Source organism: Rhinatrema bivittatum, chromosome 4 (genome assembly GCF_901001135.1).
Source record: "Rhinatrema bivittatum chromosome 4, aRhiBiv1.1, whole genome shotgun sequence".
NCBI lineage: Eukaryota > Metazoa > Chordata > Amphibia > Gymnophiona > Rhinatrematidae > Rhinatrema > Rhinatrema bivittatum.
This window is the reverse complement of record NC_042618.1, coordinates 88957714-88980836: the sequence shown is the minus strand read 5'-3', so window position 1 is coordinate 88980836 and position 23123 is coordinate 88957714. Positions and strand designations below refer to the sequence as shown.

General features: G+C 42.5%; 1 protein-coding gene across 3 annotated transcripts in view; it reads left to right on the top strand.

Moving 5' to 3' along the window:
• The window catches only part of FANCM (FA complementation group M), a 293517-nt gene extending 287902 nt beyond the window's left edge, over window positions 1-5615 (top strand). For 2 of the 3 annotated variants that reach the window (XM_029598464.1, XM_029598463.1), the window contains one exon: window positions 5334-5615. In XM_029598464.1, the coding sequence (XP_029454324.1) occupies window positions 5334-5472 (139 nt within the window). In that variant the 3' untranslated portion in view covers window positions 5473-5615. The remainder of the gene's footprint in view (window positions 1-5333) is intronic. The other variant, XM_029598465.1, reaches the window with a different exon arrangement.
• The last annotated feature ends 17508 nt before the right edge of the window (window positions 5616-23123 follow it).

Below are 23123 nucleotides of genomic sequence, written 5' to 3'. Positions count from 1 at the left end.
TGCGCCACCACAAAGTGTACTACTATACCAGTCGAGGGAGGAACTTCACTCAAGGATGCCAATGACAGACAGCAGGAATCCATCCTCAAGCAGTCTTACGATGTAACAGCTATGACCTTACAGATCGCTGCTTGCTGTGCCATGGTATCTCACGCCTGCCTGGCTATGGCCAGGGTCACAACTACACCAATCGAGGCATTAGACCTGGCAATATCATTCCTCATGGACGTGACCTCAGACCTGGTATGCACCTCAGCCAAGAGCCTCTCGTCCATAGTCTCAGCCAGAAGACAGCTCTGGCTCCAAAGCTGGTCAGCCGATGCAACCTCTAAGACAAGGCTCACGAGAATGCCCTTTAGAGGAACACTCCTATTCGGAAGCGACCTGGACAAATTAGCCAACAAATGGGGTGCATCCCCAGTACCCAGTCTACCGGAGGACAGGAACAAGAGGAACCAACGCCCCTCTCCCCGGGCACCCGAGGGCAGAGGATCCCAGCGTTATAGACCATACAAAAACACTTACCAAGCCACCCACCCCGCTGGCAAGGGAAGTCCTTTCGGAAGTCCTTTCGGTACAGACACAACAAAAGAGGAGCCGGCTCGGGACCAGGCCCCAGTCGCAACACGCAATGAGAATCAGCAAACCCATCTACAGGAAGAGATCATAGTGGGCAGGCTTGCCCTATTCTACCAAAGATGGGTCAAAATAACGTCGGACAATTGGGTCCTATCCATCATCCGAGGGGGATACTACCTGGACTTCCACAGCATCCCCCCGGACAAGTTTGTGATTTCTCCGTGCCACGACCCCTCCAAGAGAAAGGCAGTGGAAACCACACTATCAAAACTACTTGCCCTAAAGGCAATAACACCGGTCACTCCGCACCAACAAAATTCTGAGCACTATTCCATCTACTTCATCGTGCTCAAGAAAGAGGGAACATTCCGGCCCATACTGGACCTCAAGACTATCAATCACTACCTGAAGGTACCCCGCTTCCGCATGGAAACCCTGCGTTCAGTCATAAAGGCGGTACAACCGGGAGAATTCCTGACCTCCCTGGATCTGTCAGAAGCCTATCTCCACATACCGATCCATCGTATCCCATCAGCGTTTCCTACGCTTCGCGATATTGGGCCATCACTACCAGTTCCAGGCCCTACCGTTTGGGCTAGCTACGGCTCCCCGAACGTTCACCAAGATCATGGTGGTAGTAGCGGCGACACTGAGGAAAGAAGGAATGCTCGTGCATCCATACCTGGACGATTGGCTGATCAGAGCTAAATCGCCAGAGGAGAGCCATCAAGCAAATACCAGAGTCTAGGAACTACTGCAGAACCTCGGGTGGGTCGTCAACACACCCAAGAGCCACCTGCAGCCCTCCCTAGGGTACCTGGGAGTCTGGTTTGACACCAAATGGAACAAAATCACCCTTCCCCCTACAAGGAGAAGGAGATTGATGGAACAACTACGTGCATTGTTGAATTTCACTCTCCCCACGGCATGGGTCTATCTCCAAGTCCTTGGACTCATGGGCCCACTTGCAGGCTCCTACAACATTCCCTATTCTCACAGTGGAACCAGATGTCTCAAAACTACTCCGCCCCCCTCCAGCTACTGGTGAAGGTTCAGAACCAACTACAATGGTGGCTACAAAAAGACCATCTGAGCGAGGGAACAAGCCTATCCCCACCGGAATGGACCTTGCTCACCACAGATGCGAGTCTGCGGGAATGGGGAGCCCACTGCCAGGAGCTAATGGCTCAAGGGCAATGGAACATAAACCGACTGGAAGCCCGAGCAGTCAGACTAGCCTGCCTACGGTTGAGTCACAGACTCCGGGGCAAATCAGTAAGAGTCTTGTCTGACAACCCCACATCAACCGCCAGGGGGGAACCAGAAGCCAGCAGGTGTCTCTGGAAATAGAGCCCCTAATGACGTGGGCAGAATCAAACCTACAAGGGATATCAGCCGCCCACATTGCGGAAAAAGACGTCACTGCAGATTACCTCAGCTGAGAGATTCTGGATCCAGGGGAATGGACTTTGTCTACAGCAGCCTTCCAGCAGATAGTAAACCACTAGGGAACCCCAGCCATGGATCTTCTGGCAACTGGGTCCAACACTCGGGTTCCCAAGTTCTTCATCTGAAGACGGGAACCGCTGTCCCAGGGATCGATGCCTTCATCCAAACCTGGCCTCAGGAGGACCTACTGTACGCCTTCTCTCCATGGCCACTACTGGGTGGAATCATCCGCAAGATAGAACACCACAGAGGGCTGGTACTTCTAGTGGCCCCAGACTGGCCAAGAAAATTGTGGTACACGGACATGCGAAAACGTCTGGTGGGAAACCTCTACGCCTACCTCCAACAGGGATCTACTCCAGCAAGGATCGATCCTCCACGAAGACCCAATGAGATTCTCGCTTATGGTCTGGCCATTGAGAGGTCTCGCCTGAAAAAGAGTGGATACTCAGGGCCAGTGATTGACACATTGCTCCGAGCGTGCAAGTTCTCCACCTCCTTAACATATATACGAGTATGGAGAATATTCGAAGCCTGGTGTGAGGACCGCGACATCCTTCCACGGACAGTCAAAATCCCCATGGTCCTGGAATTTCTGCAGGACAGTGTGAACAAAGGATTGTTCCTCAACTCCATCAAGGTGCAACTGGCTACCCTGGCCAGCTTCAGATGCAGGGTGGACGGCACCAGCCTAGAGGCCTACCCAGATGTCTCCCGCTTCTTAAAAGAGGCCAAGCACATTCGGCCACCTCTAAAGTGGCCGATACCCCTGTGGAATCTCAATCTAGTGTTAGACTTCCTAGCGGGAGCTTTGTTCAGACCAACTCGCAGACTGTCCCTACGGCTCCTGACCTTGAAGACAGCGTTCCTCATGGCAATCTGCTCAGCCCGTTGAATCTCCGAACTTCAAGCACTATCATGCCAGGAGCTGTTCCTCAGATTCACACCGGGATCCATACAACTGCGCACTGTACCCTCCTTCCTGCCAAAGGTGGTTTCTCATTTCCATCTAAACCAAACCATCTCGCTGCCATCTCCAGTCTAGCATAAGGACTCAGAATGCTCACGCCTTCTTCGCCACCTGAATGTCGGCAGACTCCTAGTCCGATACCTGGAAAGATCAGAACCTGTACGAAAGATGGACCATCTGTTCATTCTTCACAGAGGGAAGAAGCAAGGGGAAGTGGCCTCGCTGGCAACCATTGCCCGCTGGATCAAAGAAGTAATCAAGGCGGCCTACGCAGAGGCAGGCAAGCCTCCACCTCTACAAGTTGAGGCCCATTCCACAAGGGCCCATGCAGTGTTCTGGGCGGAAACCAAGATGCTGTCACCCGCAGAGATCTGTCAGGTGGCAACGTGGTCCTCCATCCACACCTTCTCGAGATTCTATCGCCTGGATGTTCGTGCCAAGGAGGACACAGCATTCGCAAGGGCAGTACTAAATGGGCCATGGGCAGCCTCCCACCCAGTTCGAGAGTAGCTTTTGTACATCCCATTGGTCCTGAGTCCATCTGCTACACGCTAGGAAATGTAGAAATTACTTACCTGATAATTTCATTTTCCTTAGTGTAGACAGATGGACTCAGCACCCCGCCCGTGGCTGCCTCACAATCAAGAATCCTTGGGGGGAATCTCCCCCCAAGTACAACACAAGCACTGGTAAGCCAACCCTTATCTCTAGTTCAGACACCCATATTACCAGGTGTTGATGCTTCTCGGTTGAGTGCCCTGGTGGTCTCCAGCTAGAAACCACGTCAACCAGTCCGAGTAATCAAGTATCAAGTTAATCAAGTTAACCAAATTAATCAAAATTATCCAAACACACACATATCCATAATTGCTTTTCGAGGAGAAAACAGGATGAGAGCCTCGTGCTGACGTCAGATTGAAATCTTACTCCATCTCCAACTGCTATCAGGAGCACACTATACCCATTGGTCCTGAGTCCATCTGTCCACACTAAGGAAAATGAAATTATCAGGCAAGTAATTTCTACATTTTTATCTACTGAATCCTTGAGTCTGTTGGATGGCTTTTTGTTTTTCCTTCTTGCTGCTATATGTGTTATCCTGCCCCCTGGTCAGAAATTAGATCAGAGCAGGGTCAATCCCAGAATTGCCAAGGTACCCAGTTGCAGGAGGGAGATAATCCAGTCATTCTGACAATCCCATTCAGCTGCAATATCATTTAAAAGGGAAGAATATGGTACTAGAGAGCATGCAGCTTGGGGGTGTAAGTTTAAAATTAAGACTGTCCCAGTTATCTGTCTTCTGCAACAGGGATACTGCTCTGCTATAGAGGCCAGCAATAAAACCTGAAGCATGTCCCTGACTATTTTCTTTCCTTTACTTGGATCATTACTATACTTATGACCTTTGCTTAAAGTAGTCCCTTGAAATCCTGCCATAGTATTTCAATCTTTGTGTAATTTTAGCAACATATGTACATTGATCATGCCATTTATTAAAATATAAATCACTATCTGCACCCAAATATGCCTTCTGCCTCTTGCCCTACCACCCCCACCCCCTTTCTAATTCCCATAATGTACTTACCCTGTGGGGATAGGCACTCCTCTGTAAATTCTGCCTGTAGGCTCCTCTAGGCCTGCCTCATTCTTTGGTAAATAGTTATTAGTGTTTTATCTGATCCCTCTTATGGGCATAACACATTTTTCTCACCACCAGGGATGCCAGTTGTGACACATTACTGATGGTGAAATTTGGTTGCCATGCCTGGGGGGGTGGGGGCATCTTGGAATGATCCTGCTCTGGAAGAATCGGAAGTTTGTGCGCACACAAAAAAGAAAAAATGAACATGTATACATTCATGATTTAGTGGAAACATGTATGCGTTCATTTACGTGCAAAGTGTTGTGCACAAAACTTACATACATGTTTTTTCTAAAAGATATGCCTAATTTATAATCTGGGGACATGTATGTACAGATTATAAAATACAAGCATACTTGTGCATGGTGCCATATATGGGGCTGTGCACAGTTTTGAAAGTTATCCTCAGGTTTTACTAGACTTCTCCACCCCATGGGCAAACCTAATTTTACAGCCCAACCCAAAAACAGTAGCCTTAACGGTCAGTCAAAGCCAAGTTTTCTGCCTGCAATGAAGGACATCACACTGGTTGCTACCACAATTTATTCTGAGTTACCTCTATAATCTGTTACATAGATTTCCTCTAATAAAATAGGTAAAGCTCGTTAGAAAAGTAATTGTGTATAGTAAGACCAATTTGCCATATGTTGTAGGAAAACTGATAAATGAAATGATTATGATTGTGTTTTACAGCTCTGTGAATGATATATGTACTCGGGCACAAGTCAGTCACCAGAAAGCAGAGGAAATCTACCACTACATGCATTATATCTTTGAATCACAGTTATCAGCAGGAAACATTAGCAATGGTAAAGAGAAACGAAGCAGCTAGCAGCAGATTATGGGGATTTGGACATCTGGAACAACAAGATCCCTTTTCTTTGACTTAAATAAAAAGTATACACACATGCACTTTATTGTTGTATAAATGTAATTTGTATTTGTAAAATATGTAAATAAATCTCTGTACAATGATTTATGTTAGCATTTTTAAGATATATTTAGTAATTTAGTGTTGAAATTCTTTCTATGGTCAACATAAAATAGAGCACATTTTATCTGAAATGATTAGAAACAGATTTATTCTGGATAATGAAAGATTTCTGTTAATAGAAATTTGGATAATAGAAGCCAACCAGACAATTCCAATAATAGAAGTTTTTCTGAATATGTATGAGCTTGGGGGTCAGATTTTTTTTTTTCTGGATAATAGGAGTATCTGAATAATCAATCTTAATAGAAATGGTGTTCCACTGTACTGTTTTATATTTAGCATCAACTTTGGCACTCTAAATATACAAAAGTATAAAATATCTAATATTTATATATCTCCGAACCATGTGCTGCTGAGCGACTGTCGGCTTTCCCCTTTGTTCTAGTTTAAAAGCTGCTCTATCTCCTTTTTAAAGGTTAGCGCCAGCAGTCTGGTTCCACCCTGGTTAAGGTGGAGCCCATCCCTTCGGAAGAGACTCCCCCTTCCCCAAAAGGTTCCCCAGTTCCTAACAAAACTGAATCCCTCTTCCTTGCACCATCGTCTCATCCACGCATTGAGACTCCGGAGCTCTGCCTGCCTCTGGTGACCTGCGCGTGGAACAGGGAGCATTTCAGAGAATGCTACCCTGGAGGTTCTGGATTTAAGCTTTCTACCTAAGAGCCTAAATTTGGCTTCCAGAACCTCCCCCCCCCCCCACATTTTCCTATGTCGTTGGTGCCCATATGTACCACGACAGCCGGCTCCTCCCCAGCACTGTCTAAAATCCTATCTAGGTGACGCGTGAGGTCCGCCACGTCGCACCAGGTAGGCATGTTACCAGGCGATCCTCACGCCCACCAGCCACCCAGCTATCTACATTCCTAATAATTGAATCACCAACTATGACGGCCGACCTAACCCTTCCCTCCTGGGCAGTAGGCCTTGGGGAGATATCCTCAGTGCGAAAGGACAATGCATCACCTGGAGAGCAGGTCCTTGCTACAGGATCCTTTCCTGCTGCACCTGGTTGGTGCTCTCCCATCATGAGACCCTCTTCCTCCAAGGCAGCACCATGGATGAGCTAGGGGTGGGAGGGTTGGGAAAAACAAACAGTCTAACTTTAGTTAGTCAGCCAGAGTGACTCACTGCTCTCTTGATTAACAAATGTTGGTCCCTATTCAAACCCAATCACACTACCTCAACACCTTTCCAAGGTGAGTAACTGAGCTGAACTATTCAACTTTTTTACTTAGGTATACACTGCTCCTAGCTTATTTCTAGCTTCTGTCTACTTTTTTGGTTGTGGTTTTTTTTTTTGGTGGGTTTTTTTTTCAATACAAATACTCAGTTTATATTAAATATACAAATACTCAGTTCTGCAGACTTTAAAAAATAAACACACTACCTACTGCTTACTAGCTACCTTATTGACTGACTATTTAAAAATACAAACAGTCTAACTTATTTATTCACTGCCTTTCTGACTATTAAAGGCACAAACACACTAAATAATATTCCCAAATAGTTAACTTTGCCCCATTACTTTTAAAAAAGACAATGTCCCAAGCAAAAACTTACTGGTGAGACTGCACCTTGAATACTGTGTAGAATTCTGGTCGCCGCATCTCAAAAAAGATATAATTGCGATGGAGAAGATACAGAGAAGGGCTACCAAAATGATAAGGGGAATGGAACAGCTCCCCTATGAGGAAAGACTAAAGAGGTTAGGACTTTTCAGCTTGGAGAAGAGATGGCTGAGGGGGGGGGGGGGGGATATGATAGAGATGTTTAAAATTATGAGAGGTCTAGAATGGGTAGATGTGAATCTGTTATTTACTCTTTCGGATAATAGAAAGACTAGGGGGCACTCCATGAAGTTAGCATGGGGCACATTTAAAACTAATCAGAGAAAGTTCTTTTTTACTCAACGCACAATTAAACTCTGGAATTTGTTGCCAGAGGATGTGGTTAGTGCAGTTAGTATAGCTGTGTTTAAAAAAAGGATTGGATAAGTTCTTGGAGGAGAAGTCCATTACCTGCTATTAAGTTCACTTAGAGAATAGCCACTACCATTAGCAATGGTAACATGGAATAGACTTAGCTTTTGGGTACTTGCCAGGTTCTTATGGCCTGGATTGGCCACTGTTGGAAACAGGATGCTGGGCTTGATAGACCCTTGGTCTGACCCAATATGGCATTTTCTTATGTTCTAACATTTAAATACCTGATTTTGAGAGTACTCTCATCAACCCAAAGTTTTTATTAAATCTGATTAACAAACAGCCTGGCCTCTCAGCCACCCTGTATATAAAATTTGTAGTTGTGAGATTTAAAATGGATTTGTGTGGCAATGGACCAAAATGTATGAGTACTGCTGTTTTATCCATTTGTCTATACGCTACTTGCTAATTTGGGAAAACTACCGCCCAAAAAAATCAGTTCCTCATAGTGTACCTGTTAATATCACTTATAGCAGGTCACCATATTAAGCGGATTACAAGATAAAGCTCCAGCAGTGATGACAAACCATTCCATGCAGAGTGTGTGTTAACCTGCAAGTTCAATTGGTTAAGTATACAAGCCAAGCATTATCAAGTAATGGTAAAACAGAATTTTAACTGCAGAAAATATAGTGAAAAATCCAAAAGGCACACTTTAATTCTACCTTTTTGTTTTGTTTTTTTTAACTGTTTAAACAATGCACACGTTATTAAATACAGAAATCGCTATTCTTGTGCAACAGTGAAGCACTTTGTCACAGAAGTAAATACAGCATTCAAAAGCAGACCCTGTCTTAGTGGGGGGTGCCAGATATATAGGAGAGATCATAAAGGATATGATGTTACCTTCCCAGTTTTTATACCAAAAAACATTGATTGCAAAATCACTTTAAATTCTATTCTTTGAGAAATGTAACCACAATATTTCAGTTGCAAATTGTCTGCATTTTTTTTTAACTTTTAGATTCCAATTTTCAAAAATTTTTTAATTTTTTAGCATTCGGACCTTCATAACACCCCAGGGATAAGGAGCACTTTCACTAAATATTTTTACTGCTTCTGGGTCATCTTTAATCATTGCTCCTAGTGTTCATAGTCTTTTTGAATTTTTTGAATTTTTATAATATAGAAACTCCAAAATCTAAACTTCAACCTTTTCTTATAAATTCTTAATGCATTAAATTTTCTAAAAATGAGAATGAAGCACTTCCCTTCGAATGAAAGTTTAGAATCCAGAGTCTAGTCCAACATATGTTTTGCGTCTCGCTTTGTCAGGAACCCTCAGATTTCAACTTATCACTGAGGAGTACACTTTGATTCTTCTATTTCTCTTCTGAAACAAAAGTATTGAATGTCAGCATCACATGTTTCAGGAGTAACATACCTTGTATTAACGCTTACTCTAAGGCCACCATCTTTCGCATTTACACCGCCTGGAGAAGCGCCATCCCCAAATCACCTCTATAAGTGTTTTATGCGCATGCTTACATCTTAGCAAATAATTGCATAAACTAAATTTCTCCCAGCCGTCTCCAATCATAACATTAATTGGACAAAATCACATAAACAGAGCCCATTCAATCTCTCAATTTAACCCTTTCAGGGAAATTGATTGCAGCTGAAAAATCCATCTTTGTTCATGTCTCAACTTCCTGATGCGATCCCCTCCCTGCCAATGGGATGGTATAAGTTCCAATACTGTCCACTGTATATCTTCAAACCCATGATGGTATTCAATGAAATGGGCAACTAAAGGAGGCTCAATCTCTCCTGTTTTCAAAAACTCCAGTGTTCGATTAGTCTAGTCCTAATCAACCGCTTTGTGTTCCCCACATAGATTAGTTTACAGGGGCAGAAAATTGCATATACTGCGAAACTAGATTGACATAAGACATCACTGGATAATGCAACCCGTTGACCTGTAGATAGCTTAATCGTTGTCTCTGAAGATTTCAGTGAGCAGAAAGCACATTCAATGCATTGTTTTATTGATTGAAGTGATATAGAAAATGTATTACAACTTGCATGCACAACATGATCTTTAATATTAAATCCCCTAGTAAAAGTAATCTGTATCAGGTCCTTGATCAAGGGATTTATTTCTTGAAGAATATTCCAATGTTTGCGAATAGCCTGACTGATGTGGGTAGATGTCAGCGTACCAGAGTCTGCTGGTTCAATTCCCCATCAGATGCTCTTTTTAGGAACAAATAATCACTGTTGGCATAGAGCGCACGGCGATAGGCTGCCTTTACACATGACACTGGATAGCCTCTTTGCAGAAATCGCTCAGCCATGTGTTTAGCTTGAATTTTAAAATCTGCTTTGTTCTGTACATAACTGCCGAAGTCATAGGTACTGACCTACAGGTAAATTCCTCTTGAAATTGACTGGATGAAAGCTGTCATAACATAAAAGATTATTTTGTTCATTTATCTTGTGGTATATGCTTGTATTCAATCTGGTACCATGCTTGGTGATTAAAATATCTAAATATGCTATCTGCTGACTATGGAAATTTAAATGTGAATTTTAAACCTCTGTCCAGCGAATTAAGCCAAGAATGGAATTTCAACAATGCTAATTCTGGACCATCCCATACTATAAAAATATCTATGTACCTTTTCCAGCAAATTAAATGCTGGCTCCATGCACAATTTTGAATATGAGTCGCCTCAAATGCAGTCACAAAAATATTTGCTAAATCAGGGGCCATCGTGGCTCCCATTGCTGTATCTCGAATCTGAAGAAAAATGTTTCCTCAAACATAAAATAGTTTCTACTCAGGGCCAATTGTAGTAGCTCAACTACATATTGAGAAGGTATCCGTTGTGGTAGGGAATGGACTTCCAATACATCCAAAACCACAGAAACAGCTTGATCCTGAGGTATCACAGTATAACAGTGATTCGATATCCATTGTCACTAAAAAGCTGTTCAAGGGTACAACCAGTGTGTCAAGAAATTGTAACATGCTAGAGCTATCCTTCTTGTATGACAGAGCTGATGGTACAAATGGGGTTGTATGAAGGTCTGAATGCTAAAAAACAAAAAATTTTAAACTTTGAAAATTGGGATCTAAAAATTTTAATGCGGACAATTTGCAATTGAAATATTTTGGTTACATTTCTCAAAGAATAGAATTTAAAGTGATTTTGCAATCAACGGTTTTTGGTATAATTGTTTTTCTCGTTGATCAAGGGAGGAATATTTTCTACAACAATCTTGGTGTTTACTATTATTATACCTTCCCAGTTTTGCCAGAATTTCTCCCAATATGGCTTCATACTTCTAGCTCTTCCACTGACAAGAATAGGATTCTAGGATTGCAATTTCAATTTTACTGTTTTCTTCAAATGGGGAGGGAAGGAGTGTTTTTTCAAAATAGAGCTATAGTGTATCTAGCAGCCAATAAACATTGTATAATAATTTTATCATGTCCACTAACATTGAGATGTCCCTCTATAAACCCAAGAGGCCTAACAGTGGTGTAATGGTAAGATCCCTCTGACATAACTTTGTTCCAATCCTCCACCTCCCCCAAAAAAAGAAACCTTTAGACAGGTCCATCAAACATAACATGCCATACTGGGTCAGACCAAGGGTCCATCAAGCCCAGCATCCTGTCTCCAACAGCAGCCAATCCAGGCCATAAGAACCTGGCAAGTACCCAAAAACTAAGTCTATCCAATGTTACTGTTGCTAGTAATAGCAGTGGCTATTTTCTAAATCAAGTTAATTAATAGCAGGTAATGAACTTCTCCTCCAAGAACTTATCCAATCCTTTTTTAAATCCACCTACAGTAACTGCACTAACCACATCCCCTGGCAACAAATTCCAGAGTTTAATTGTGCGTTGAGTGAAAAAGAACTTTCTCCGATTAGCTTTAAATGTGCCACATGCTAACTTCATGGACTGCCCTCTAGTCCTTCTATTATCTGAAAGAGTAAATAACTGATTCACATTTACCCGTTCTAGACCTCTCATGATTTTAAACACCTCTATCATATCCACCCCTCAGCTGTCTCTTCTCCAAGCTGAACAGTCCTAGCCTGTTTAGCCTTTTCTCATAGGGGAGCCGTTCCATCCCCTTTATCATTTTGGTCGCCCTCTGTACCTTCTCCATCGCAACTATATCTTTTTTGAGATGCGGCGACCAGAATTGTGCACAGTATTCAAGGTGTGGTATCACTAAGGAGCGATACACAGGCATAATGACATTTTCCGTTTTATTCACTATTCCCTTTCTAATAATTCCCAGCAATCTGTTTGCTTTTTTGACTGCCGCAGCACACTGAACCGATGATTTCAATGTGTTATACACTATGATGCCTAGATCTTTCTTGGGTGGTAGCTCCTAATATGGAACCTAACAGTGTAACTGTAGCATGGGTAATTTTTCCCTATATGCATCACCTTGCACTTATCCACACTAAATTTATCTGCCATTTGGATGCCCAATTTTCCAGTCTCGCAAGGTCTTCCTGCAATTTATCACAATCTGCTTGTGATTTAACTACTCTGAATAATTTTGTATCATCTGCAAAGTTGATTACCTCACTCTTATTTCTTTCCAGATCATTTATAAATATATTGAAAAGTATGGGTCCCAATACAAATCCCTGAGGCACTCCACTGCCCACTCCCTTCTACTGAGAACATTGTCTATTTAATCCAATCTCTGTTTCCTGTGTTTTAGCCAGTTTTTAATCCATGAAAGGACATCACTACCTGTCCCATGACTTTTTACTTTTCCTAGAAGTCTCTCATGAGGAACATTTATCAGACTCCTTCTGAAAATCCAGATACACTACATCTATTAGTTCACTTTTATCTACATGTTTATTAACTCCTTCAAAAAAGTGAAGCAGATTTGTGAGGCAAGACTTGCCTTGGGTAAAGCCATGCTGACTTTGTTCCATTAAACCATGTCTTTCTATATGTTCTGTGATTTTGATATTTAGAACACTTTCCACTATTTTTCCTGGCACTGAAGTCAGGCTTAACTGGACTGTAGTTTCCCGGATCGCCCCTGGAGCCCTTTTTAAATCTCAGGGTTACATTAGCCACCTTCCAGTCTTCAGCTACAATGGATGATTTTAATGATAGGTTACAGATCTTTACTAATAGATCTGAAATTTCATTTTTGAGTTCCTTCAGAACCCTGGGGTGTATACCATCTGATCCAGGTGATTTACTATTCTTCAATTTGTCAATCAGGCTGACCACATCTAGGTTCACCGTGATTTGGTTCGGTCCATCTGAATCATTACCCATGAAAACCTTCCCCGGAACAGGTATCTCCCCAACATCCTCTTCAGTAAACACCAAAGCAAAGAAATAGTTTAATCTTTCCGCGATGGCCTTATCTTCTCTAAATGCCTCTTTAACCCCTCGATCACTAACGGTCCAACTGACTCCCCTCACAGGCTTTCTGCTTCGGATATATTTTAAAAAGTTTTTCCTGTGAGTTTTTGCCTCTTCGGCCAACTTCTTTTCAAATTTTCTCTTAGCCTGTCTTATCAATGTCTTACAATTAACTTGCCAACGCTTATGCATTATGCTATTTTCTTCTGTTGGATCCTTCTTCCAATTTTTGAATGAAGATCTTTTGGCTAAAATAGCTTCTTTCACCTCACTTTTTAACCATGCCAATAATCGTTTTGCCTTCTTTCCACCTTTCTTAATGTGTGGAATACATCTGAACTGTGCTTCTAGGATGGCATTTTTTAACAATGGCTACGCCACTTGCACACATTTTACGTTTGTAGCTGCTCCTTTCAGTTTTTTTCTCATTTTATCAAAGTTTCCCTTTTGAAAGTTTAGCACGAGAGCAGTGGATTTACTTACTGTCCCCCTTCCAGTCATTAATTCAAATAGTGATCATATGATCACTATTGCCAAGCGGCCCCACCACTGTTACCTCCCTCACCAAATCCTGTGCTCCACTGAGAATTAGATCTAAAATTGCTCCCTCTCTTGTCTGTTCCTGAACCAGTTGCGCCATAAAACTGTCATTTATTCCATCCAGGAACTTTATCTCTCTAGCATGTCCTAATGATACATTTACTCAGTCAATATTGGGGTAATTGAAATCTTTCAAACAATCACGTTGTATTGAAAAGATTTCTAACTTTCAGTGTGTCAATTTTTGTTTAATTTTTATATAGGACCATCATAACACCCGCGGTTTGCAAGTATGTAAACTTGTGTTTTCAACCGCTGCGGGTCATTTTTAATCATCGGTCTGTAACCTCAATGTCCTTTTTATTAACGGCAATAATTTTTTCTTTCTTTATATTATTTTTCTTTTTCTTATTTTTCCTAAAAAAAAATGTGGAACAGTACTTCCCTTTTTTTTTGATGGCACTACCGTGCTTTGGAGAGCCAAAGATTTTGATACAAGTCCAGTCCAACGTACGTTTCACAGGGCTGCTGCTTTAGGGACTGTAGTGGACGGTATTCTCCAGGCAATGTTTGTCAAAGGAAGCATGTTTGTTAGATCCACATGGCTTTTCCGGATGTTGGTCCTGGTTACTTTGACTCAAGCCTTGCCGCCATTTCCTCTTGTTTCTTGTTTCCTGTTAAGCTTTATAATCCCTTCCTCTACCTCAGAGATCCTCTGTGCTTGTTCTGTTTTCCTTGAACTATGATCATCTCCAGTACTTCCACAGGGAGGCTGTTTCATGTTTCCATCACTTTTTCTGTAAAGAAATATTTTCTTAGATTTCTTCTGAGTCTATCCCTTTCATCATCTCATGACCCCTGTTCCAGAGCTGCCTTTTCTTAAAAAGAACTTCCTCCTCTATAATTATTCTTTGGCGTTATTTAAATGTCTATCTCCCTTTTTCTTTCAGGGTATACTTGTATAGATATTTGTCTGTCTCCATATACTTTATTATGAATTCTTGACCATTTTAGTAGCTTCCCTCTAGCCCAGTGATGGCAAACTCTAGTCCTCAAGTGCCACAAAGAGGCCAGGTTTTCAGGATAACCACAATATATGCATGAGAGAAGTTTGCATGCACTGCCTCCATTGTATGCAAATCTTTCTCATGCATATTCATTGTGCATTTCCTGAAAACCTGGCCTGTTTGTGGCACTTGAGGACTGGCGTTCGCCCTCACTGCTCTAGCCTAGTTTATATCCTTTTGAAGATGCAGTCTCTAAATTTGTGCACTCCAAATTAGGTCTTGTCAGAGGCTTATTCAGGGGTAATATAGCCTCTCTCTTTTTTTCCTGCTGGCTATTTTTTTTCATATGCAGCCAAGTCTTTCTGGCTTTTGTTATTGCCTTATCTACCTATTTGGCCACCTTATCTTTATCAGATATGATCACCTTTTGTGTGCAGAAAAATGTCATAGCCTCTACTACACTATTCCCTTAGGTTCTTGCAACCTGAATGTATGACCTGCAATTTTTAGCATGTCACAATATTTGAAAGGAGGGGAGGTGAAGGGGCCCACAACTCTGCCCATTGTGACTTTGGATGAGATCTTTTTCTCTGCCTCAGCCTTATGCACAGATAACGATTGTGCATTGTGAAATTGAAGAATCTGGACTGAGGGGTCAGAATTTCACGGAATAGGATAACCAATTGTGAAACCCCCTGTGAGCTCCACAGCCTTACTTCATAGAGGATAGAGCTGCAGCCAGGGCATCATCGTGTTAACGTTGACTGGTGTTGGCACGGAGGTCTTCAGTGCCACGAATAGTGGTGGGGGATGCTGCTTATGATCTCTCTTGCCTCTTCAATGATTAGCCAGGTGTGGGCCAAGTTCGCAGGAGGAGAAAATGTACTTGAATTGGCAGTTGGCCCATATACAATGACCAGCATTGAATTGCCTATACATCCCCCTCCCCCAGAGGGCTGTGATGTTCTATCTCGAAAGGCATCTGTGTTGAAAATTGGCCTCTTTGACAAAGATGCCCTGTATGTCATTATTTCATCTAGCCAAAGGTCCAATAACCCTGTGCCTCCAGGAAATAGAGCTGCTTTGGGCCATGCTTTTCCTGAACTTAATGTTGTAATTTAACCAAGCCCAACCACCCCGCTTATGCGCCTTCATGATTGTGTCTAAGAATCTGATCAAGAAATGGGCCTGTTGTGGCTCGCACTCCACAACTACGCTCATGAATATGTGAAAAGTATTTACCCAATTGTGTGTATATATTTTTTTTTTAGAATTTTTGGTCTCTTCTCCTTTACCCCTCCCTCCTTTTCACGTGCTTCGCTCTCCCCAGTATCCAGGTCCCTTATTAACAGGAAGAATATGGGATAGATTTTAAAAGAAGCATGCAAACATGGACGCACCGATTTTATAACATACGCGTGCATATTTTAAAATCCAGGGGCCATGTGCAAGGGAGGGGGGGGGCTTATGAAATTTCTACACGGCGATACATCCCAGCCACCCCCCACCTTACTTCCCTTCTCCTCTCCACCTCCTAAACCCTACCTATTCCTTTGGGGTTTTTTTGTTTCAGTACTTGCTGCAGGGCCCAACTTGAAGTTAGTTGCATGTGCTGGGACAGCGAACAATGGCACTGTCCCTGCCTGCCCTGCCCAGAATATGCCCTTGGGCTGCCCCCCTTGCAGGAAGACTGGCACTTGTGGGCATACCAGCCTTGTTGAAAATTGGCTCGGCACATGCAAGGCCTAGCTATGCGCGTGGCAGAATAAAAATCTACCCTTATGTCTATAAACTCCCGTTTCCAGATTTTTTCTTAATTTTCCTGGGAATACTGTGAGTGAATGAGCTAGCTCACCTCACACAAAACTTCCTCCTTGAGCGTTGGTGTACAAACAGATTGCCCAAGGGGGGGGGGGGGGGGGGGGGTGTGCAGCTGGAGGGTTTTCTTGAACAATTTTAATGCGTTTTGCATAATGTGGCCAGAGCTAGCTCTATGTCCTACTGTCAGGGGTCGAGTCATAGTTGCTCCATGTGACTGCCGCCTTACCTCTGTTCCCCAACTGAGGACTCAGTTGGCGAGGAAGGATTATCACTGTCCTGCGGGGGGGGGGACCCCTGTCCTTCCTATCTGTCGGCCCCCATCAGGGACTGCTGGGCTCGACCTGTGTTGCCGCAATCAGTCAGTACCATGCATCTGCGCCTGCTGACGAAGCTCCGACATGAGTTGTTTGATGGCTGACTGGCTTGTGTTGGGGGGGTGCCTTTCTTGCTGTGAGGGCGCTCCTGGTTTGACGATTTTCTTGCTCACAGCCCGATTTGGGCCGATTTGCAGCCACCAGCCCCCGACTCAAATCGGGGCTGCAACCCAATGCCTTGCCCCAAATTCTGCGCACCCGGTGACCCCAATAGCCTGGATTGCTGCCACGCTACCATCCCCAACCAGCCTGAGTCACTGCCATATGATCAACCCCCGTAGCCTGCAATGTCAAAGTCAGCTTTTGAGATCTGGGCCCCTAGAACATAAGCAGTGCCATGTACCGCCATACACCGGCCAAACACAATGTGTTTGTTTTTTAAAAAACGCAGGCAGGAAGGTGCTACTGCCCAGCAGGCCTGCTCAGGCTGATGATGGGCAGAGGACAATGACTAACATTGCTGGGCCAAGGGAAAACGAACTCCTTACTGCCCAAGTCACCCAAAGCATGAGGGAGAGAGAAAACTGCAGAAAGGGAAAATAAATACTGGTGCCGGGGCAGCCATCAGCCCGCCAGTTCCCCTGCACCCCAAGCTGACTCAGGCAGAAGACCTACCACATGCAAAATTCAGAGATATGTTGGTGGACCAGGCAGTGATGCTGGCCAGGTAGCAAACCGGGGCAAAAGGGGTGCCCCTGGTAGTGAGGTACCCTTTTGAATTCCCTGCCCTCGGCCAATCGTGAGCTGCCTGACCCTTCTCTCCCTCTTTCTCCCTAACCCCCTAACTCCGCCCCCCCCATCTGATCCCTACCCCATTGTTCCTAATGGGCTACCCCTCCCCTGACCCTTTCTGGCCACTCTGCCCCTATTGTGCCCTGCTCCCTCGTTCTAGTCACAGGGTTTTAAAACAATAAATGTTAAGTATTTTTTTAGATATATGTATTGTGAATGTACAGTTGTTTTTTGACAAAGTTCTATAGAAAAAAAAGAGCTAATGTGGATCCCATTGACTAGTGACATCAGCTTTACATATGCAGTGCGCATGTGTTAGTGCTTTTATGCTTTAAATTGGCAGGACAGCAGTGTGCTTCATGTGAATTGAATGCTGAATATATTACATTCAGTAAGTATACACTGAACTTGCAGAATGAGTTTCTCATTAAAAATTCTGTGCTTTGAAATTTAGAGATTGCTTGTTTTAGATTAATCTTGGGTGTTGAGAATAGAAATTCATGTATATTTGTTTGCTCTTTAGAATTTGCCCTGAAACAGCTACAAGGTGAAATGCTGGCCAATGGCAGTGATTATGATTTTTTTTTTTTATTCAGGAGCAAACATCACAAATTTTAGATTATAAAAAAGAAAAAGACACAAAAAAGATATTTTGAATATAAAAAAAACTTGGGCTGGTTTTGGAGGATTTTTTGACCAATGATTGCATTACCAAATACCATGCTAATATGTTCATGAAAACAGTGCATGTCAGGCTCTGAGGTCTTTTCCTCTGTTTAAATAATGTTCAGAAATATAGGAAATTTCTAAATTCCACCTGTGGGGAGGAAGCATTGTTTATTGAAATACGTTTTTGGCAGCAGCGTAATGGGAGAGATCAATTACCCCAGTATTGTTTGAGTCAATGTCTATTTGGGACATGCTAGAAAGGATACGTTTTGTGATGACATAAATGACTGCTTTATGGAGAAGCTGGTTCTGGGACTGATGAGAGGGGGTAGATACTTTAGATCTAATCCTTAATGGAACTCATAACCTGGTGCAAGGGTTATTAATGGAACGCATAACCTGGTGTAAGGGTTACTGTAGGGAGGCCCCTAAGCAATAGCAATCAAGATGCAACTAAATTTACATAATTGCCAGCAGGATGACATTAAGTAAAACTACTGCAGTAGCATACAACTTTAAAAAGGGAAACTGATAGAATGAGAGAAATTTAAAAACAACCCCCCCCCCCCCAAAAAGAAAAGGAGTGGTTGTAAAGTATATGTTTTCATGAGGCATAGACATTATTTAAAAATACCATCTTGGAAGCCCAGATAAAATGTATTCCATACAGTCAAAAAGGTTAAAGGGAGATCGTTTGACTGTCAGCATGGTTTATTGATGAGGTGAAAGAGTCAGTTAAAGTAAAAAGGGCATTATTCAAAAAGGGATAGCATACACAAATGAAGAAAATAGGAAAGTTTGATGTAAAATATTAGTAAAACATTCCAAAAGATTTTGAGAAGAAGCTGGTCAGATGCAAAAACTAGTAGTAAAACATTTTCAAGAAGCCTGTGAGGGAGTCTGTTGGACTACCACATGATACAGCGGTAAAGAGGTGCTGGGGGAGAACAAGCAGAAAAATAGAATGAATTCTTTTCCTTTCTCTTTGCTGAGAAGAATGTTGAGAACATACCCATGCCTGAAACATTCTTTGATGATGGTGATTCTGAACAATTAAAATAAATCTCTGTGATAGTGAAGGAAGAGAGAGAACAAATTGACAAAGAGTAGTAAATTACCAAGACCAGATGACATCCACCCCAGAGTTCAAAAAAGAACTCAAACATGAAATTGCAAACATGTTACTAATATTCTGTAACCTATCATTTAAAATAGCCACAGTACCTGAAGAGAGGATGAGGGCCAATGCAACATTGATTTTTAGAAAAGGTGCCAGGATTGATCTGGGAAACCTTAGATGAGTGAGCCTGATGTCAGTATTGGGCAAAACGGTTAAAGTTATTCTTTTTAAAAAAAAAAATCACTGGTCATATAGAAAGACATGACTTAATGAGGAAGAGTCAGGGTGGGCCGGATTTTAAAAACCCTATGCAGGCCGGGCCTAGTTTATAAAGGCCTGGCGACGTGCATAAAGCCCCAGGACACTTCTAAGTCCCAGGGCTTCAAAAAAGGGGTGGGGTGGCCAGAGGCCTCCGGCACAGTGGCCATTTGCTGCTGTGTCAGAGGATCGCATACCGGCAGACTGCCAGTATGCGCAAAAGGCAAGTTAGAGGTCGGGGAGGGTTAGAATAGGGCTAGGAGGTGGAAAGGTTAGGAGAAGGGGTGGGAAGGATAGAGTAGGGGGGAGGGAATGGGTGTAGGTCGTGGGCGCACTCAGGGTACACATTTGTGCACCCCCTTGTGCGCGTCGACCCCTGATTTTATAACATGCGAGCACATGTTATAAAATTGGGCGTCCAAGTGTGCACACTGGGTAGCGCGCAGACATGAATGGAAAATCTACCCCTATGGTTTTAGCAAAGGGCAGTCTTGCCTTACCAGTCTTAGATTTTTTTTTTTTTGAAGGCATAAATAAATATCTAGATAAAGTTGAGCCAGCTGATATAGTTTTGGATTTGACAAAGTCCCCCAGGAGAGACTCCTCAGGAACTCAAAAAGTATTAGGATAGGGGGCAGTGTCCAGTTGCTAATTGGATAACTGGTTAAAAGTCAGTAAACGGTAGGACTAAATGGTCGGTTTTTTAAATGGAAAAAGATCATTAGTGGAATACTACAAGGATTGGTACTAGGACCTATGTTAACATATTTATAAATGATCTGGAAAAGGGAACAATGAATGAGGTGATCAGAATTGCAGATTCCACAAAATTATTCAAAGTCATTAAAACAGAATGATCTTCTGAAACAAGGAGGCTGGGCCTCTGAATGGTAGATGAAATATAACATGGAAAAGTGCAAAGTGATGCACATAGAGGAGCCCTCCCAATTACAGGTACACAATGCTGTGTTCTCTAGTGGGAGTTGCCATTCAGGGAAAGGACTTCGGAGTCTGTGAACAATACATATATATATTTGGTTTTGTTCAATTGTTTTATTGATAGTAAAGTACATTTTGTAATAATCTCAGCTCAGTGTACAACAGTGATCAAAAAAGCAAATAGAATATTAAGAATGATCCAAAAATGAATGGAGAATAAAATGGAAAATATATTGCGTCTGGCTCAAGCCATGGTACAACTGTAGCTTGAGTACTGCATGCAGTTGTAGTCACACCATCTCAGAACATAGTGGAAACAGAAAAGGTTTGTTTGTTGTACATTTGAATCTCCCATACCGAAGCCCTGAGCAATATACAAAATAAAGCATTTACAATCATAATTATAAAATACTCATAGAATAAAATATATATATATATAAAAGCATGAAGGTACAGAGGAGGGCAACAACAATAATAAAGCGGATGAAATGGCTTCCCTAGGATGAGGCTATGCAGATGAGGTCTTCAGCTTGGAAAAGAGACTGTTGAGAGGGAACATGATAGAAGTTTATAAACTCATGAGATGAGTGGAATGAGTAAATAAAGGATGGTTACCCCTTTCAAATAATACTAAAAGAAGGTATCGCTCCATGAAACTAACAACCAGCAGATTTAAAACATCATAGAAAGTACTTTCACACAGCACACAATCAAGCTGTGGATTTCTGTTACCAGAAGACATGATCAAAACAACTACCATAGCTGGATTAAAGAGGTTTGGACAAGTTCTGGGGGTAAAATCCATAAAACTTTATTATCCGGGTAGACTAATTAAGCTATTGCTATCACTGGGAGTGAGTAACAAGAAATTAATCTACTTTTTGAACTGCCCATTATCAGAGACAGGATCAAGGCCCATACCATGCTGGGTTAGACCTTGCTCTGAACCAGCATGGCATGTTCTTAACTGGTTCTACTATATTTACATTGAGAGCTGTCAACTTTTGTTGAAGGAGTTGATGTTTCTCCAGTGTCATGGCATGATGCTTTGGTGGTTTGTTCAAGAGAGAGTTCTTGAAATTTAAGCAATATCCTCTTTGTATGATCTCTTCTGGTGGTTTGGGACCATAAATAACTGAAGTTTTGAAACCTTTCCCCCACTGGAAGGCATGTTAAATGGAATTGGTTTATCTTTTTTTTATAGCATAGTCAAAATAGGGGGTTAAACTTTTGCTGCAAATGTTGGAGTGGCTTACACTTTACCCTCTTTTTAGGAAGAGGCCTGGTCAGTTGCTGCTGGTGGTGTTGCTGCTTTGGGCTAGTTCTTTGAAAGGAATAGGGTTTGTATCTTCTCCTTGAGAAATAATACTGTCTTCTTTATTGCTATTGACCTTTCCTGGCTGAAGATTGATGTTGGGGCATAGCTGCTTGCAGGGTAACAAGACTGGAGAAGTGATCTTTGATAAGGTCTACTGTTTAACATTTTCGCCAAAGGGGGTATCTCCTGTGTATGGAGTATCAGCAAGTGTTTCATGGACATCTTCATGAAGACATGAATCTCTTAGCATGCTAACCTAACTTCAATTGCAACTGCAGCGGATCTAGAAGAAAAATAATATTCATCATAAATTGATTGGATTAGATGTTTTCCACATTCCTCAGCTTCTTGTGGCACAGTTGTGAAACAATCTATGGCATCTGAAGGTAGCTCTTGGGTCATATATTGTTAAGTCTGTGAGAAGCTATGCATATATTGAACAATCTAAAGCTGATGTGCAGCTACTCTAGAAGTTAACATAGTTGATTTGAAAAAACTTACCCCTAGATTCATCATTTACTATATTTATAGCAGAATAATGTGTTGTGAAAACAAAGGGGGTGGGAGGGCGACTGTGGGCAGCCAGCCACATTGTGGCAGTGCAGTTTTGCCCACTGTGGTGCTGCCACACTGCATATTATCACCCCCATAGCGCCACAGGAAAAGGTGTAGTTATTTCCCGTGGTGCTGCTGGCGATAGTGTGAAGAACATTATTGCCTGCAGCGCTGCTGGGAGATAATTCCACCCAAACCCCGCCTACTCTCCTTCCCCTAATTTGAATAATACCATCGCGATGCGGCTGCTATCACATGAGGTATGGCCTTATCGCATGCAATAAGATCCTACTGCACGCGATACTGGCACATTGCAGAATAAAGAATGAGCCTCCTAATTTGCTATGGAGTCTTAGACATTTTTTGCCCTTTTCATGGCTGGTCCAACAACTAATGAGTTTGTTGAACCTTTTGATGCTTGGGGCATGGCTGTACCTTATTTAAAGTCTTAATTTCCAAGTACTGGTAAAGGTGTCTGCCACATTCTGGTTTGTAGTTCTAGGAGTACTCTATGAACTGATACAGTCACCACTTGTTTTGGGGCTTGAATGTTCATGTATAAGCCAAAGATATTTTACCTTGGTTTTGTTTTCTTCTGCAAGGTAAATATTGCCTACTATTTTTTTTTGTACAAAGACAAGACATATTGTGTATTGTGGTGGCTATGTACTTCGAGGAGGCTGAAGAAAGGTGGCTGAAGGTAGGCCAGTAGATTCCTCATCAGAATCGTATGAGACAGAATTATGAGATGACTGAGATCTCTCTTGAGTCTAGTGCTTCCTGAGACATTGCCTTCTATTTAGAGGAAG